General features: G+C 38.3%; 1 protein-coding gene across 1 annotated transcript in view; it reads right to left on the reverse strand.

Moving 5' to 3' along the window:
- LOC308326072 (complement receptor type 1-like) overlaps positions 1-16,469 on the reverse strand; it is a 178,783-nt gene extending 162,314 nt beyond the window's left edge. Inside the window, exons 1-7 of the mRNA XM_080778883.1 lie at positions 16,340-16,469; positions 15,995-16,216; positions 11,445-11,663; positions 10,604-10,801; positions 8,739-9,042; positions 842-924; positions 1-198 (exon numbers count right to left, since the gene is read on the reverse strand). Of these exons, the coding sequence (XP_080635009.1) occupies positions 1-198; positions 842-924; positions 8,739-9,042; positions 10,604-10,801; positions 11,445-11,663; positions 15,995-16,216; positions 16,340-16,394 (1,279 nt within the window). The 5' untranslated portion in view covers positions 16,395-16,469. The remainder of the gene's footprint in view (positions 199-841; positions 925-8,738; positions 9,043-10,603; positions 10,802-11,444; positions 11,664-15,994; positions 16,217-16,339) is intronic.
- Between the last annotated feature and the right edge of the window lie 2,929 nt (positions 16,470-19,398).

Genomic DNA, 19,398 nt, shown 5'->3' on the forward strand with positions numbered 1-19,398 from the left:
CAATGCACCTGGGAAAAGATGGAGACCATTTTCCATCGGGTCCACAGGTCACAGCGCTGGATCCGTTCAGCATATAGCCGTCCCTACAGCTGAAGGACAGCGAGTCTCCAGGCCTGGAAACACCCGTTAATCCCTGGATCTGCATCTGGTCCGATGCCTTGAACTTGTTGGGTTCTTTACATGTAATAATGTCTCCAGCTAAGAACAAAGAGGGGAGGGAAAAAAGATGTGCAGTTGTTATTTTTGCGTAGTGCAAAATAGGCTCTGTACAGTGTACACAGCAGCCATATTGGAAAGGTCTTACCAATAATAATTATTAGAGTTCTCAATGGGCCTGACAAGCAAAGCCCGGCCTTAACTGGCCTGGCTGAGGCTCGGGCCCAGCCCGACTAATTATAGCATATGTTAATTATCTACAAGCTCATAGCTCATAGTGCCTGCCACGCTATGAGCTATGATCTGCATATCAGCTTTTCAGAAAACTGTTAGGATTTAGAAGAACATCGTAGAATCGAATCGGCCTCACCCATTTTGGGCGGGAACCCCTTTTGGTGTTTTAAACAAATTTAAACAATAATTTAGCTATTGAAAAATAGCAGATCTACAAGCTCATCTGCTATTTTTGAAAAATCGTGAAAATATTTATTTCAGAGGTCAGGCCTAAATGGGTTAATGGGAAAAGAAAAAAAAATACCATGACATCGTTTCTACATTAATTTCGTTTTGGGCAATTATTTGGGGGCCCCGGCCACTCGCAACACATCCTCACGGGTCACACCACCACACCACCGGGTTGAGAATCACTGACTTAAATAGCAATCCAGGACCTGAGGAAGCTGACCTGGAGTGTCGGCCTGGTCATCGTCACCACTCTGGGGCAGACACTGCGGCAGCGGAGGTGTCCAGGTGCCGTCAGCACAGCTCCTAAAACATTATTTGACACTTTTGGTTGTAGAAAAACAGCTTCTAACCATTATTTGACACTTTGGTTGTTGAGAAACAGCTCCTAAAACATTATTTTACACTTTTGGTTGTTGAGTAACAGCTCCTAAAACATTATTTGACACTTTTGGTTGTTGAAAAACAGCTTCTAACCATTATTTGACACTTTGGTTGTTGAGAAACAGCTCCTAAAACATTATTTTACACTTTTGGTTGTTGAGAAACAGCTCCTAAAACATTATTTGACACTTTTGGTTGTTGAAAAACAGCTTCTAACCATTATTTGACACTTTGGTTGTTGAGAAACAGCTCATAAAACATTATTTTACACTTTTGGTTGTTGAGAAACAGCTCCTAAAACATTATTTGACACTTTTGGTTGTTGAAAAACAGCTTCTAACCATTATTTGACACTTTGGTTGTTGAGAAACAGCTCCTAAAACATTATTTTACACTTTGGGAGGCAAATTATTTTGGCAAATTATTTTGGGAGGCAAATTATTTTGGGAGGCAAATTATTTTGGCAAATTATTTTGGGAGGCAAATTATTTTGGCAAGTTATTTTGGGAGGCAAATTATTTTGGCAAATTATTTTGGGAGGCAAATTATTTTGGGAGGCAAATTATTTTGGCAAATTATTTTGGGAGGCAAATTATTTTGGCAAATTATTTTGGGAGGCAAATTATTTTTGCAAATTATTTTGGCAAATTATTTTGGGAGGCAAATTATTTTGGGAGGCAAATTATTTTGGCAAGTTATTTTGGGAGGCAAATTATTTTGGCAAATTATTTTGTGAGGCAAATTATTTTGGGAGGCAAATTATTTTGGCAAGTTATTTTGGGAGGCAAATTATTTTGGGAGGCAAATTATTTTGGCAAATTATTTTGGGAGGCAAATTATTTTGGCAAATTATTTTGGAAGGCAAATTATTTTGGGAGGCAAATTATTTTGGCAAATTATTTTGGGAGGCAAATTATTTTGGCAAATTATTTTGGGAGGCAAATTATTTTGGCAAATTATTTTGGGAGGCAAATTATTTTGGGAGGCAAATTATTTTGTCAGGCAAATTATTTTGGGAGGCAAATTATTTTGGGAGGCAAATTATTTTGGCAAATTATTTTGGGAGGCAAATTATTTTGGCAAATTATTTTGGGAGGCAAATTATTTTGGCAAATTATTTTGGGAGGCAAATTATTTTGGCAAATAATTTTGGGAGGCAAATTATTTTGGGAGTCAAATTATTTTGGCAAATAATTTTGGGAGGCAAATTATTTTGGGAGGCAAATTATTTTGGGAGGCAAATTATTTTGGGAGGCAAATTATTTTGGGAGGCAAATTATTTTGGCAGGCAAATTATTTTGGGAGGCAAATTATTTTGGCAAAATATTTTGGGAGGCAAATTATTTTGGCAAATTATTTTGGGAGGCAAATTATTTTGGGAGGCAAATTATTTTGGCAGGCAAATTATTTTGGGAGGCAAATTATTTTGGGAGGCAAATTATTTTGGCAAATTATTTTGGGAGGCAAATTATTTTGGGAGGCAAATTATTTTGGGAGGCAAATTATTTTGGGAGGCAAATTATTTTGGCAAATTATTTTGGGAGGCAAATTATTTTGGCAAATTATTTTGGGAGGCAAATTATTTTGGCAAATTATTTTGGGAGGCAAATTATTTTGGGAGGCAAATTATTTTGGGAGGCAAATTATTTTGGCAGGCAAATTATTTTGGGAGGCAAATTATTTTGGGAGGCAAATTATTTTGGGAGGCAAATTATTTTGGGAGGCAAATTATTTTGGGAGGCAAATTATTTTGGCAAATTATTTTGGGAGGCAAATTATTTTGTGAGGCAAATTATTTTGGGAGGCAAATTATTTTGGGAGGCAAATTATTTTGGCAAATTATTTTGGGAGGCAAATTATTTTGGCAAATTATTTTGGAAGGCAAATTATTTTGGGAGGCAAATTATTTTGGGAGGCAAATTATTTTGGGAGGCAAATTATTTTGGGAGGCAAATTATTTTGGCAAATTATTTTGGGAGGCAAATTATTTTGGCAAATTATTTTGGGAGGCAAATTATTTTGGGAGGCAAATTATTTTGGGAGGCAAATTATTTTGGGAGGCAAATTATTTTGGCAAATTATTTTGGGAGGCAAATTATTTTGGCAAATTATTTTGGGAGGCAAATTATTTTGGGAGGCAAATTATTTTGGGAGGCAAATAATTTTGGGAGGCAAATTATTTTGGGAGGCAAATTATTTTGGGAGGCAAATTATTTTGGCAAAATATTTTGGGAGGCAAATTATTTTGGCAAATATTTTGGGAGGCAAATTATTTTGGCAAATTATTTTGGGAGGCAAATTATTTTGGCAAATTATTTTGGGAGGCAAATTATTTTGGCAAATTATTTTGGAAGGCAAATTATTTTGGGAGGCAAATTATTTTGGGAGGCAAATTATTTTGGGAGGCAAATTATTTTGGCAAATTATTTTGGGAGGCAAATTATTTTGGCAAATTATTTTGGCAAATTATTTTGGGAGGCAAATTATTTTGGGAGGCAAATTATTTTGGGAGGCAAATTATTTTGGGAGGCAAATTATTTTGGCAAATTATTTTGGGAGGCAAATTATTTTGGCAAATTATTTTGGGAGGCAAATTATTTTGGGAGGCAAATTATTTTGGGAGGCAAATAATTTTGGGAGGCAAATTATTTTGGGAGGCAAATTATTTTGGGAGGCAAATTATTTTGGGAGGCAAATTATTTTGGCAAAATATTTTGGGAGGCAAATTATTTTGGCAAATATTTTGGGAGGCAAATTATTTTGGCAAATTATTTTGGGAGGCAAATTATTTTGGCAAATTATTTTGGGAGGCAAATTATTTTGGGAGGCAAATTATTTTGGGAGGCAAATTATTTTGGGAGGCAAATTATTTTGGCAGGCAAATTATTTTAGGAGGCAAATTATTTTGGGAGGCAAATTATTTTGGGAGGCAAATTATTTTGGCAAATTATTTTGGGAGGCAAATTATTTTGGCAAATTATTTTGGGATTATTATTAATTTGCCAAAATAATTTGCCTCCCAAAATAATTTGCCAAAAAAATTTGCCTCCCAAAATAATTTGCCAAAATAATTTGCCTCCCAAAATAATTTGCCTCCCAAAATAATTTGCCAAAATAATTTGCCTCCCAAAATAATTAGCCAAAGTAATTTGCCTCCCAAAATAATTTGCCTCCCAAAATTATTTGCCAAAATGATTTGCCTCCCAAAATAATTTGCCTCCCAAAATAATTTGCCTCCCAAAATAATTTGCCTCCCAAAATAATTTGCCTCCCAAAATAATTTGCCAAAGAAACAGCTCCTAAAACATTATTTGACACTTTTGGTTGTTGAAAAACAGCTTCTAACCATTATTTGACACTTTGGTTGTTGAGAAACAGCTCCTAAAACATTATTTTACACTTTTGGTTGTTGAGAAACAGCTCCTAAAACATTATTTGACACTTTTGGTTGTTGAAAAACAGCTTCTAACCATTATTTGACACTTTGGTTGTTGAGAAACAGCTCCTAAAACATTATTTTACACTTTTGGTTGTTGAGAAACAGCTCCTAAAACATTATTTGACACTTTTGGTTGTTGAAAAACAGCTTCTAACCATTATTTGACACTTTGGTTGTTGAGAAACAGCTCCTAAAACATTATTTTACACTTTTGGTTGTTGAGAAACAGCTCCTAAAACATTATTTGACACTTTTGGTTGTTGAAAAACAGCTTCTAACCATTATTTGACACTTTGGTTGTTGAGAAACAGCTCCTAAAACATTATTTTACACTTTTGGTTGTTGAGAAACAGCTCCTAAAACATTATTTGACACTTTTGGTTGTTGAAAAACAGCTTCTAACCATTATTTGACACTTTGGTTGTTGAGAAACAGCTCCTAAAACATGATTTTACACTTTTGGTTGTTGAGAAACAGCTCCTAAAACATTATTTGACACTTTTGGTTGTTGAAAAACAGCTTCTAACCATTATTTGACACTTTGGTTGTTGAGAAACAGCTCATAAAACATTATTTTACACTTTTGGTTGTTGAGAAACAGCTCCTAAAACATTATTTGACACTTTTGGTTGTTGAAAAACAGCTCCTAAAACATTATTTTACACTTTTGGTTATTGAGAAACAGCTCCTAAAACATTATTTGACACTTTTGGTTGTTGAAAAACAGCTTCTAACCATTATTTGACACTTTGGTTGTTGAGAAACAGCTCATAAAACATTATTTTACACTTTTGGTGGTTGAGAAACAGCTCCTAAAACATTATTTGACACTTTTGGTTGTTGAAAAACAGATTCTAACCATTATTTGACACTTTGGTTGTTGAGAAACAGCTCCTAAAACATTATTTTACACTTTTGGTTGTTGAGAAACAGCTCCTAAAACATTATTTGACACTTTTGGTTGTTGAAAAACAGCTTCTAACCATTATTTAACACTTTGGTTGTTGAGAAACAGCTCCTAAAACATTATTTTACACTTTTGGTTGTTGAGAAACAGCTCCTAAAACATTATTTGACACTTTTGGTTGTTGAAAAACAGCTTCTAACCATTATTTGACACTTTGGTTGTTGAGAAACAGCTCCTAAAACATTATTTTACACTTTTGGTGGTTGAGAAACAGCTCCTAAAACATTATTTGACACTTTTGGTTGTTGAAAAACAGCTTCTAACCATTATTTGACACTTTGGTTGTTGAGAAACAGCTCCTAAAACATTATTTTACACTTTTGGTTATTGAGAAACAGCTCCTAAAACATTATTTGACACTTTTGGTTGTTGAAAAACAGCTTCTAACCATTATTTGACACTTTGGTTGTTGAGAAACAGCTCATAAAACCTTATTTTACACTTTTGGTTGTTGAGAAACAGCTCCTAAAACATTATTTGACACTTTTGGTTGTTGAAAAACAGCTTCTAACCATTATTTGACACTTTGGTTGTTGAGAAACAGCTCCTAAAACATTATTTTACACTTTTGGTGGTTGAGAAACAGCTCCTAAAACATTATTTGACACTTTTGGTTGTTGAAAAACAGCTTCTAACCATTATTTGACACTTTGGTTGTTGAGAAACAGCTCCTAAAACATTATTTTACACTTTTGGTTATTGAGAAACAGCTCCTAAAACATTATTTGACACTTTTGGTTGTTGAAAAACAGCTTCTAACCATTATTTGACACTTTGGTTGTTGAGAAACAGCTCCTAAAACATTATTTTACACTTTTGGTTGTTGAGAAACAGCTCCTAAAACATTATTTGACACTTTTGGTTGTTGAAAAACAGCTTCTAACCATTATTTGACACTTTGGTTGTTGAGAAACAGCTCCTAAAACATTATTTGACACTTTTGGTTGTTGAGAAACAGCTCCTAAAACATTATTTGACACTTTTGGTTGTTGAAAAACAGCTTCTAACCATTATTTGACACTTTGGTTGTTGAGAAACAGCTCCTAAAACATTATTTGACACTTTTGGTTATTGAGAAACAGCTCCTAAAACATTATTTGACACTTTTGGTTGTTGAAAAACAGCTTCTAACCATTATTTGACACTTTGGTTGTTGAGAAACAGCTCCTAAAACATTATTTGACACTTTTGGTTGTTGAGAAACAGCTCCTAAAACATTATTTGACACTTTTGGTTGTTGAAAAACAGCTTCTAACCATTATTTGACACTTTGGTTGTTTGGTTGCTCATAAAACATTATTTTACACTTTTGGTTATTGAGAAACAGCTCCTAAAACATTATTTGACAATTTTGGTTGTTGAAAAACAGCTTCTAACCATTATTTGACACTTTGGTTGTTGAGAAACAGCTCCTAAAACATTATTTTACACTTTTGGTTGTTGAGAAACAGCTCCTAAAACATTATTTGACACTTTTGGTTGTTGAAAAACAGCTTCTAACCATTATTTGAGACTTTGGTTGTTGAGAAACAGCTCCTAAAACATTATTTTACACTTTTGGTTGTTGAGAAACAGCTCCTAAAACATTATTTGACACTTTTGGTTGTTGAAAAACAGCTTCTAACCATTATTTGACACTTTGGTTGTTGAGAAACAGCTCCTAAAACATTATTTTACACTTTTGGTTGTTGAGAAACAGCTCCTAAAACATTATTTGACACTTTTGGTTGTTGAAAAACAGCTTCTAACCATTATTTGACACTTTGGTTGTTGAGAAACAGCTCCTAAAACATTATTTTACACTTTTGGTTGTTGAGAAACAGCTCCTAAAACATTATTTGACACATTTGGTTGTTGAAAAACAGCTTCTAACCATTATTTGACACTTTGGTTGTTGAGAAACAGCTCCTAAAACATTATTTTACACTTTTGGTTATTGAGAAACAGCTCCTAAAACATTATTTGACACTTTTGGTTGTTGAAAAACAGCTTCTAACCATTATTTGACACTTTGGTTGTTGAGAAACAGCTCATAAAACATTATTTTACACTTTTGGTTGTTGAGAAACAGCTCCTAAAACATTATTTGACACTTTTGGTTGTTGAAAAACAGCTTCTAACCATTATTTGACACTTTGGTTGTTGAGAAACAGCTCCTAAAACATTATTTTACACTTTTGGTTGTTGAGAAACAGCTCCTAAAACATTATTTGACACTTTTGGTTGTTGAAAAACAGCTTCTAACCATTATTTGACACTTTAGTTGTTGAGAAACAGCTCCTAAAACATTATTTTACACTTTTGGTTGTTGAGAAACAGCTCCTAAAACATTATTTGACACTTTTGGTTGTTGAAAAACAGCTTCTAACCATTATTTGACACTTTGGTTGTTGAGAAACAGCTCCTAAAACATTATTTTACATTTTTGGTTATTGAGAAACGGCTCCTAAAACATTATTTGACACTTTTGGTTGTTGAAAAACAGCTTCTAACCATTATTTGACACTTTGGTTGTTGAGAAACAGCTCCTAAAACATTATTTTACACTTTTGGTTGTTGAGAAACAGCTCCTAAAACATTATTTGACACTTTTGGTTGTTGAAAAACAGCTTCTAACCATTATTTGACACTTTGGTTGTTGAGAAACAGCTCCTAAAACATTATTTTACACTTTTGGTTGTTGAGAAACAGCTCCTAAAACATTATTTGACACTTTTGGTTGTTGAAAAACAGCTTCTAACCATTATTTGACACTTTGGTTGTTGAGAAACAGCTCCTAAAACATTATTTGACACTTTTGGTTGTTGAGAAACAGCTCCTAAAACATTATTTGACACTTTTGGCTGTTGAAAAACAGCTTCTAACCATTATTTGACACTTTTGGTTGTTGAGAAACAGCTCCTAAAACATTATTTTACACTTTTGGTTATTGAGAAACAGCTCCTAAAACATTATTTGACACTTTTGGTTGTTGAAAAACAGCTTCTAACCATTATTTGACACTTTTGGTTGTTGAGAAACAGCTCCTAAAACATTATTTGACACTTTTGATTGTTGAAAAACAGCTTCTAACCATAGATTTGTTCGATTTGAGATTTTGTTCGATTTGAGATTTGTTCGATTTGAGATTTGAGATTTGTTCGATTTGAATTTGTGAGATTTGTCACACCCATTACCGCTATATGAGAAATAATAAGAAATGAGAAATAATAAAAAATGAGAAATAATAAGAAATGAGAAATGAGAAATATTAAGAAATTATTTCTTATTTTTTTTTCCTATTTTTTTCTTATTTCTTATCCTATTTTTTTTCTTCTTATTTTTTCCCACTGAGGATCGTCGCTCCACCTCCCTGACGCTAAACAGGTCACCGTGCGGTGGCGTTCCCTACCTGACATGCACTGAGGAACGTCGCTCCACCTCCCAGACGCTAAACAGGTCACCGTGCGGTGGCGTTCCCTACCTGACATGCACTGAGGAACGTCGCTCCACCTCCCAGACGCTAAACAGGTCACCGTGCGGTGGCCCTGGAGGTGATGCCCAGCATGGCACGTCACCGTGACGACGGTGTTCACCCTCATACGGCCGTCGTTAAGCCTTCCATTCGTTACACTGAACCTGGGACACTTGATAACTACAAAAGGAAAAAGTACAAAAAAAGACTTAACCCATTCTGACCTGAGATCAGATTCACACGAGGTTTTCCACTGGACACACACTGGTCTGATGAACCCATTCTGACCTGAGATCAGATTCTAAAAATGTCAGTCGTTCTTCGATTTTTCAAAAATAGCAGACCTACAAGCTCGTAGCGCGCCACTCGGTGGCGCGCTATGAGCTTGTAGATCTGCTATTTTTCAATAGCTAAAGCATAACATGATGCCAACACCGAAATGGGTTCCCGGTCAGAATGGGTTAATGCAAGACGGGTTTGCTTTTTTTTTTACGTTGATAAAAGGTTTGCTTTACAGCTTACCGTCTGAAGAAATCAAAGTAACTACATTGTCAAAGTGACTGATACCAGATGCTGAACATAAAAGCTTGCATGAAATAAGACGGTGTCCTTTTTGTGTTTCATTTTCAAGCAAGAATTTAATAAATAATAATAGTGGTGAAATAGTCATATTGCCCAGTGCCCACTGTTCAGACTTTTTGTTTACATTGTAATTTGTTTGCAATACTGGGTGTATATAAAAAGAAAAATAACAAACAATAGAGTACCAAAGTCTGATGCATTTTATTTTACACATCCTACCTGGGTTGTGTTTGTTTTGACCCATTCTGAATTCCCATGGACTTTTTCATAATCATATCACGTCAAATATGAACGGTGTTCCAAAAATTAACAAATGATCCCGGTGGTTTGACTCGTATGGATATGATGAAGAATTAACTGACAGCGAGAAAACGCTAAATGTTACCGCCACAGAATTAGTTAAATTTTCACCAGAAACTGACTGTATCAAATATGAGTGACTGACAACCTCCCTGACAATAATCTCTGAGACTGTGTTTATTTTTGGACCACAATGCTCATATGTGACGATTTTAAGATGACCTGATGTTATTCCCCTTCTCCATGGAGGAAAAGACCCGGAAAAGAAATCCCCGTTCATTTTCCTCATAGACTTTTCAGAAAGTATTTATTTAAAGACGTTTACGCCGCGGACAAAGCCAACTTGTCGTGACCAATCATGAGAACAAACACAATTTTTCGGGCCAAACAAAGAATTAGAAAGTAGAAAAAAACAGCAGGCGATCGAGGAAGCGCAAGTTTTTCTCGCACTATCGAGAAAGCGCGAGTTTTTCTCGCACTATCGAGAAAGCGCAAGTTTTTCTCGCACTATAGAGAAACTCGCACTATCGATAAAGCATGAGTTTTTCATCGCACTATCGATAAAGCGCGAGTTTTTCTCGCAAATTGTTGTTCTTCTTCTTTGTAATTATTTGTTTGGTCCAAAATATTGTGTGTTCTCATGATTTGTCACAACAAGAGTTGGCTTCGTACGACGCTTAAAAAGGTCTTTAAATAAAACACGTTTTGAAATATCTATGGGAAAAAATGCATTGGGATTAATTCCCTGGGCCTCATGAAAGGGGGCGGGACTGCGACGCTCTATTGCAAGAAGATGCAATATGTGTACTGCAACATGAAATGTAATATGAACAAATTGCAATTCAATATATACACTTACCAATGCACCTGGGAAAAGATGGAGACCATTTTCCATCGGGTCCACAGGTCACAGCGCTGGATCCGTTCAGCATATAGCCGTCCCTACAGCTGAAGGACAGCGAGTCTCCAGGCCTGGAAACACCCGTTAATCCCTGGATCTGCATCTGGTCCGATGCCTTGAACTTGTTGGGTTCTTTACATGTAATAATGTCTCCAGCTAAGAACAAAGAGGGGAGGGAAAAAAGATGTGCAGTTGTTATTTTTGCGTAGTGCAAAATAGGCTCTGTACAGTGTACACAGCAGCCATATTGGAAAGGTCTTACCAATAATAATTATTAGAGTTCTCAATGGGCCTGACAAGCAAAGCCCGGCCTTAACTGGCCTGGCTGAGGCTCGGGCCCAGCCCGACTAATTATAGCATATGTTAATTATCTACAAGCTCATAGCTCATAGTGCCTGCCACGCTATGAGCTATGATCTGCATATCAGCTTTTCAGAAAACTGTTAGGATTTAGAAGAACATCGTAGAATCGAATCGGCCTCACCCATTTTGGGCGGGAACCCCTTTTGGTGTTTTAAACAAATTTAAACAATAATTTAGCTATTGAAAAATAGCAGATCTACAAGCTCATCTGCTATTTTTGAAAAATCGTGAAAATATTTATTTCAGAGGTCAGGCCTAAATGGGTTAATGGGAAAAGAAAAAAAAATACCATGACATCGTTTCTACATTAATTTCGTTTTGGGCAATTATTTGGGGGCCCCGGCCACTCGCAACACATCCTCACGGGTCACACCACCACACCACCGGGTTGAGAATCACTGACTTAAATAGCAATCCAGGACCTGAGGAAGCTGACCTGGAGTGTCGGCCTGGTCATCGTCACCACTCTGGGGCAGACACTGCGGCAGCGGAGGTGTCCAGGTGCCGTCAGCACCACAGGTGATGCGTTGTTGGGTTCCTCCGGTCTGGATGAAACCCGGGCTGCAGGTGAAGGTGACCGAGTCCCCCTGTCTGTGGGCTGAGCCGTTGGGCAACACAGGCTCAGAGCAGGTGTTCACTGGCACCGACCCGATCTCTATATGGAGACGCAAAGGAGACGGATGTATGGAAACACAAAGGAGACAGATGTGTTTTGTGTTTTTGGTGCGAGACGCTGTCACGTATATCCAAGTATACAGTATATATATATCAGGCTTTAAGACCTTTTGCACTTCAAATGAATGTGAATATTACCCGTTTCATGTGCTATGCATCCTCACCCACTGACTGCAATGATGTGAATTTAGCATCAATCCATTTCATTGTATTTTTTTATCATTTTTAATTTAAGATTTTTCCAACATTTCCACAACAGAACAGATTCAGACTTGCATAGAAGACAGTGTACATTTACACATTTTGAATATATTAAGCATACACACTTTTTATAATAATATAAAGAACAAAAACAATGAAAGAAAGAAAGAAAGAAAGAAAAGTGTCTCCCCATAGGATCCCACTGTAACAGACCCCCAGGCCTTAGTTTAAAGGAGAAATCCAGACCAAAAGTTCAAAAACACATGTGTACCCTGCATGAATCAGCCTATAATCCTGTCCCAACATAAGTACATGTTGGCCTTGAATTGTTTAATAGATGCCCCCTGTTCTCCATGTCCCCCACCCCCTCCCACAGTAAAATGCATGCGTTTTGGTCTGGATGTATCCTTTAAGAGGCTGTTTCACTACTCTTATCCGAAGGACAGGTCTTTTCCCATAAAACTGTCCCTCTGTTTCTGGACGTTTTTCCCAGAGAGGGGAACAGCCCAGGACCTCTTGACACCGTCTACCCACACCCGTGTCTACTCTAGGCCACTCTGTTAGGGGGGAGACACAGAGCCACAACATGCAGGTACCCCGGCCGCGTCCCTGTCTGGGGTAGGAATGGTCAAAATAAGAATAAGCCGTTTGTTTGACATTGGCAGAGAATACTTAACTAATGCATGTTACTTACAACCGTGCTACTCAGCATATACAGTATGAATAGCACGGTTTGGGTGCGTCAAGTTGTGTGTTAAGTACTGGGTGGTAGATAGCTTAAGGTTAGGTGTGGCACATCCATTTCCCGGGGGTTTAGCACATTCTAACGCGGACAGACTCCCACGTGTCACCGGCTGATACTAGTGACTTATTATGCCTCTCCCGACCGATTGTTGTTGCACACAATAGCTTCCTCAGGCAGTACTACTTGTCAACCAGTAGGTGTACTACCAGACCCCATGAAAGTCGAACGTCTCAATGGAAGACCATGGAGACAGACCACTATACATACTCCTTATATAATTATGGTACGACAAAGACATGCTTAACAGAATATTTAATTTCTTAAAATGAGTTTCAGACGGCAGCTCGAAACGGTACATATCATTCAGCATTATTACACCATAAACATTTCCGCTCAAAAGAACATTCACACCCAGTGCTACTATGTTTGTCTTTGTTTACTTGGAATCATTGCCACATTGTCTTGTGTAACGTGTAATGACTGGCAGTACAACCACCGACTACTGTACCGCCGTGCACGCATATCTAACACCCTAACCCTGTGGTCAGGCACTGTCTGTACTCGCCTTCCACAGTCAATGACAGACAGGCCGACGCTAAATAGCACTCTGTCTGGCATTGCAGTTAGATGATTCTATGAGTCCATCTAGTGAAAATAAATAAATTAGTCTGTCCTAATGGAAACAAATATTCTCTCCAGTTTTCCTTGTGACATACTGTATCTTTGGAGGGAAAGATTTACATATTCATACCGTTAATATGAAAAAAGGTGCTATAAAGTAACAATGCAAGCCAGGAGTGCCGTGGATAAAAAAAGTTATTTACAGGGTCAGGGGTCAGGGGTGCCCTGCGCCAAATATATCTGAGAACCAGGTCTGGTCTAGTGGGTCTAATGACAAGGACAGAGCCTTATAGCAGGCTGCTCAGGCTTCAAGATTCATAATCTCCTGTTTTAAATGACTCAATAATATCACGATTAAAATGACTCATAATATCACAATCAAAATGACTCATCCTTCACGAGTCACAACACACTCCGTTGACCCATAGGGGTCTGCAGCCTACTCGGCCCCCCCCTCCTTTTCTCCCTCACCAGATATAGCTGATCTACAAGCTCACACGTGTTGTGAGTTGTATAGAACAGGGGTTTTCAACTGATTATGAACCAGGTACCACCACCCTGACTAAGAATCAACCACTGTTGAGTTGGGTGAGGGGATATTAGTCGTCCGGAGCTATTCCTTTCCCATGGTTGCCCTTACTCTGTTCTCTTAACCTTGCATATTAAACTCATAGATGGCAGACACATGCGATTGCATGATTATATGGACACATTTGACATGTCCTAATAGACTCAACCTGTCAATCCGGTTCACTTTCCCGTGAAATTCAAACTCCCTTTCTGTGGAAGTTCTTGACATCCGACTTCCCAGTAACTGACATTGATGTCATCATACATCACCAGGTCACTTAAGGCGAGACACAACAGGTGAAATCATGATTTTTCTTCTTTTTTTTTTTTTTTTTGCTATTTTGCTTCCTAAACATGTTTTCTTTCAAACTAAAGCAAAATACACATTAAAAATACAGATTTAGATGTTTAGTTGGATAGTTTATTTTAGCCAATGACAGCTCGTTTTTCTGGGTGAAAAGCCACCATCTCTATTTTCATGATTGGTTGTTGGTACAAGGAAGTGACCATATTTGGATCAGACCACAGTCAGCTCGAGGTCCAAACCTTTCCAATGATATATGCCATTATATGTTGTTGCCAAGGTTTGGATGAGATATTTTGTCTCACAATAGTGGCTTCAAATAAAACGTTTTGGAATTTTACAATACAAATCTTTTAAGAACATCTCTCAATGCAAGAATAAGAGATCCGCTGAGGTTAAGACAAATACGTGAACTGATGCGATGGTGGAAACTGGGAACCAGAGTGGGCAAACTGGGCATGCACTTAAACAAACACATGATTAAAATAGCCCAGTGGTCTTCAACCAGTGAGTGGTATAGTGGACCCTCAGAAGCCCTTTCCACCGGTTAGTTCTTTTTGGTTTCTTAGTCCATGAGCCAGAGCCAGAGCCAGGGCTGGACTGGGACAAAAATTCGGCCCGGGCATTTTCGCGTGAATTTGGCCCAGACCGGCCCACCCACCACAACCAGCGCGCAGATATAGCAGAAACTCTACCGCCCGCTCCGTCGAGGCACACACAAACAAACAAGCCCTAATAATACCACCACTTTTACAGAACAACATAGGCCTAAATGATACAAACCAACAGACAACTACACAACCCTTTGTAGAGGGTTTATTTGTCACTCACTGATAACAGGTACAGTGACATTATCATGATAGCACTGGCAGAATGGCAGCACGCCCGGACCTTTCCTGGTGGCCTGGCGCCTATTGGCCTGCCTGCCTGTTTGTTTTTAATCATGGCGGCCCCCCCTACGGCCGCGGCCCACGGGGAAAATGCCCGGTATGCCCGGTGGCCTGTCCAGCCCTGGCCAGAGCTCCGAAATGGGTGGGAAAAAAACTAGACCTATATTAAATTGTTGATAGGATCAATACAAGTAAATTAATACATAACCCTTCCACAGTAGCTTTTTCATATTTTCTATTATTTTGCAAATTTTCCTACATAATGCCTCATTTGTAGGCTATACTTAAAAAAATGTAAATGTATATTACAATAATATCATTGTCTTCGTGTAAGTACTCAATTGGGGGAAGTTTCATGGGGATAACAATCTAATATGTATGATTTTGCACATAATTAACGGTCCAATTTTGGAGGACTAAAATCTTTGTTTTTTTTCTGAGAAATGTCCCTTTAAAGGAAAAGACGTACAGTAGGCTACACTGGCCGCTGACGTCACCATCAAAACAGGCAGCAGGTTGCACATGCCAAAACAAAATAGTAGATTCCATAGCGCGGTGGTAGACTACGTGTCGCTGGCCGAAAAGAACCAAGTTTGGATTGTAGTCTACAATCCAAACACACACACACACACACGTTCTTTGCTACAGTTTGTAGATAGACATGGCATTACTATTTTCGGTAAGGGATTGAATTGAGGACACGTTAGTGTAGGAGTAAGCACAGGCAGTTGTCAAAATAACGATACCTTTTACGCACAACCACAAACAGAACATAACGTAGGGCAGCTGGTTCATAGCCCTAATGCCCTTTGCTCCGTTACATTAAGGCATTTAATAGAGCTATGTACCAGATCTAGGCCTAAACGTAGAATTATATAGTTGGCTAAAGCCTAGCTCTGGTCCATAGCTCTAATCGTAGAAGCAGTAGAAGGCTATGGACCAGAGCTAGCTAAAGCCTAAATGTAAACAAACTCACTTACTTTGACATGTTGATATAGGTGTCCATTTTCCAGCCATACACGAGTAAACAGCAAGTCTATTGTTTCCTCCAGATGGAGTGAATCCCTCCATGCATTCATAAAACACCTTCTCATTAGGATGGTATTTCTGTCGTATGGAGCTGGAGCTTTGCATCTTGCCGTTCGGAACGGATAAGTCTGGAGCAGCGCAGTGCTTGTTTCGAGGAGTTGGATGCATCCGAGCTGTGGGGGGGAAATGCAGGAATTAGGCAACGTCTATCAGCTGAACTAAACACGGGGGGAAATAAAATAGAGCGAGATATATGCTAATACAATATGTTTGGAAGTTTGAACATTTCCATTTACCCAAAGAATGCATCGTAAGCGAGAGAAAAACGATATTCCATCGAACGTCCAACATGTTTTCTTTTATCAAGTTGTGTGCCGTGCGCAAAGACGCAGCTCAGATTCTGCTGTGCTGCTGCTGTGCTTGACTTTTAACACATAGACTGCTACAGGTTCTAGCGGACCAAGGCTTACTGGTGCTGAAGGCTTAACATGGGCTTTTTGAGCTTTTTGGGGGGCCCACAGCGAGGGGCCTCTTATAGCGAGAATCACACCGCATAAATCAAAAGAAAGCCCAACTTGTCCACTAATTTAAAAAAAAAAAATTATGATTCTACCATCTTCCATTCTGGAGATATTGACCTTTTTCTAACACCTGCTTTTGCCTGCACGCTGCTCGTGAAAAAAAACAACAGAGATATGGAGGCCTGAAGTTGACAGACATTTCAGTTCAGTTTTTTTAGTTCAAAAGACCGATATAAAATTGAGCACAAATAATATCCTATACAAACCATATACCGAATGAAAGCCCTGAATGTCTACTTTTAGGAGGAAAACAGTACACATTGTACACATATACAGTTTTGACAGTAATTGGTCATTGAATTCAGCTTGTGCCCACCAGAGATAACTTCATAGAAGACATGGACCTGAACTGCTCAATATTCACAAAATAAGGCCTATAGCAACATATACATACTATATAGTATGAGTCATGTAAACCCATTTACAGTTTGGTCTGTGAACTTCTACTGTAATAATAAAAATCACACCCCTGTGAAGTGAGCGGTGCAACTCTGTTCTCTACGTATTCACTACAGCTCGCTACACGGATATACGGACTGAGTCATGTAAACCCATTTACAGTTTGGTCTGTGAACTTCTACTGTAATAATAAAAATCACACCCCTGTGAAGTGAGCGGTGCAACTCTGTTCTCTACGTATTCACTACAGCTCGCTACACGGATATACGGACTGAGTCATGTAAACCCATTTACAGTTTGGTCTGTGAACTTCTACTGTAATAATAAAAATCACACCCCTGTGAAGTGAGCGGTGAAACTCTGTCTTGTCCCATATTCTTTGCACTATGTACGGATTGAGGCAGAAAGTCATGTAAACCTTTTTACAGTTGTCTGTAAACTTCTACTGTAATAATAAAAATCACACCCCTGTGAAGTGAGCGGTGCAACTCTGTTCACTATATACGGACTGAGGCAGAAAGTCATGTAAACCCATTTAGTTTGGTCTGTGAACTTCTACTGTAATAATAAAAATCACACCCATGTGAAGTGAGCGGTGCAACTCTGTTCACTATATACGGACTGAGGCAGAAAGTCATGTAAACCTTTTATTTGCAGTTTGGTACGTTTATTTTCTACTGTAATAATAAAAATCACACCCCTGTGAAGTGAGCGGTGCAACTCTGTTCTCTACGTATTCACTACAGCTCGCTACACGGATATACGGACTGAGTCATGTAAACCCATTTACAGTTTGGTCTGTGAACTTCTACTGTAATAATAAAAATCACACCCCTGTGAAGTGAGCGGTGAAACTCTGTCTTGTCCCATATTCTTTGCACTATGTACGGATTGAGGCAGAAAGTCATGTAAACCTTTTTACAGTTGTCTGTAAACTTCTACTGTAATAATAAAAATCACACCCCTGTGAAGTGAGCGGTGCAACTCTGTTCTCTACGTATTCACTACAGCTCGCTACACGGATATACGGACTGAGTCATGTAAACCCATTTACAGTTTGGTCTGTGAACTTCTACTGTAATAATAAAAATCACACCCCTGTGAAGTGAGCGGTGAAACTCTGTCTTGTCCCATATTCTTTGCACTATGTACGGATTGAGGCAGAAAGTCATGTAAACCTTTTTACAGTTGTCTGTAAACTTCTACTGTAATAATAAAAATCACACCCCTGTGAAGTGAGCGGTGCAACTCTGTTCACTATATACGGACTGAGGCAGAAAGTCATGTAAACCCATTTACAGTTTGGTCTGTGAACTTCTACTGTAATAATAAAAATCACACCCCTGTGAAGTGAGCGGTGAAACTCTGTCTTGTCCCATATTCTTTGCACTATGTACGGATTGAGGCAGAAAGTCATGTAAACCTTTTTACAGTTGTCTGTAAACTTCTACTGTAATAATAAAAATCACACCCCTGTGAAGTGAGCGGTGCAACTCTGTTCACTATATACGGACTGAGGCAGAAAGTCATGTAAACCCATTTAGTTTGGTCTGTGAACTTCTACTGTAATAATAAAAATCACACCCATGTGAAGTGAGCGGTGCAACTCTGTTCACTATATACGGACTGAGGCAGAAAGTCATGTAAACCTTTTATTTGCAGTTTGGTACGTTTATTTTCTACTGTAATAATAAAAATCACACCCCTGTGAAGTGAGCGGTGCAACTCTGTTCTCTACGTATTCACTACAGCTCGCTACACGGATATACGGACTGAGTCATGTAAACCCATTTACAGTTTGGTCTGTGAACTTCTACTGTAATAATAAAAATCACACCCCTGTGAAGTGAGCGGTGAAACTCTGTCTTGTCCCATATTCTTTTCACTATGTACGGATTGAGGCAGAAAGTCATGTAAACCTTTTTACAGTTGTCTGTAAACTTCAATTACTGCAATAATCGTACAAAATACACAAATACACAAAAAATACACAAAAATACACAAATACACAATATAAAGTTCAGTCAAAATAAACATAAAAAACACAACAATATAAAGTTCAGTCAAAATAAACATAAAAAAACACAACAAAATTAAACCTTGTAAAACCTACTGGTGTGGTACTTGTGGTAACAAGTACCACTATGCAGGGGCACCCCACAGGCTTTGCACATGAAGCTCGTCTCATGCCGCTGACCCGGAACGCTGCAAACCCGACACCGCCTTTGGGGTGTCTTTTTGCGGCTGCCTGGGGCTTTGGGGATTCTAATCAGCTCATGGTTTCTAAGCAGCCCTGACAGCCTGCTGTCAGGGTCTCTGCGTGGTGGCCTAGAGGATCCCCCCACTGCACCCACCCTCGCTGACCTTTGGGCTCT

This window comes from Protomyctophum bolini (assembly GCF_963924005.1).
Source record: "Protomyctophum bolini genome assembly, chromosome: 12".
NCBI classification, from domain to species: domain Eukaryota; kingdom Metazoa; phylum Chordata; class Actinopteri; order Myctophiformes; family Myctophidae; genus Protomyctophum; species Protomyctophum bolini.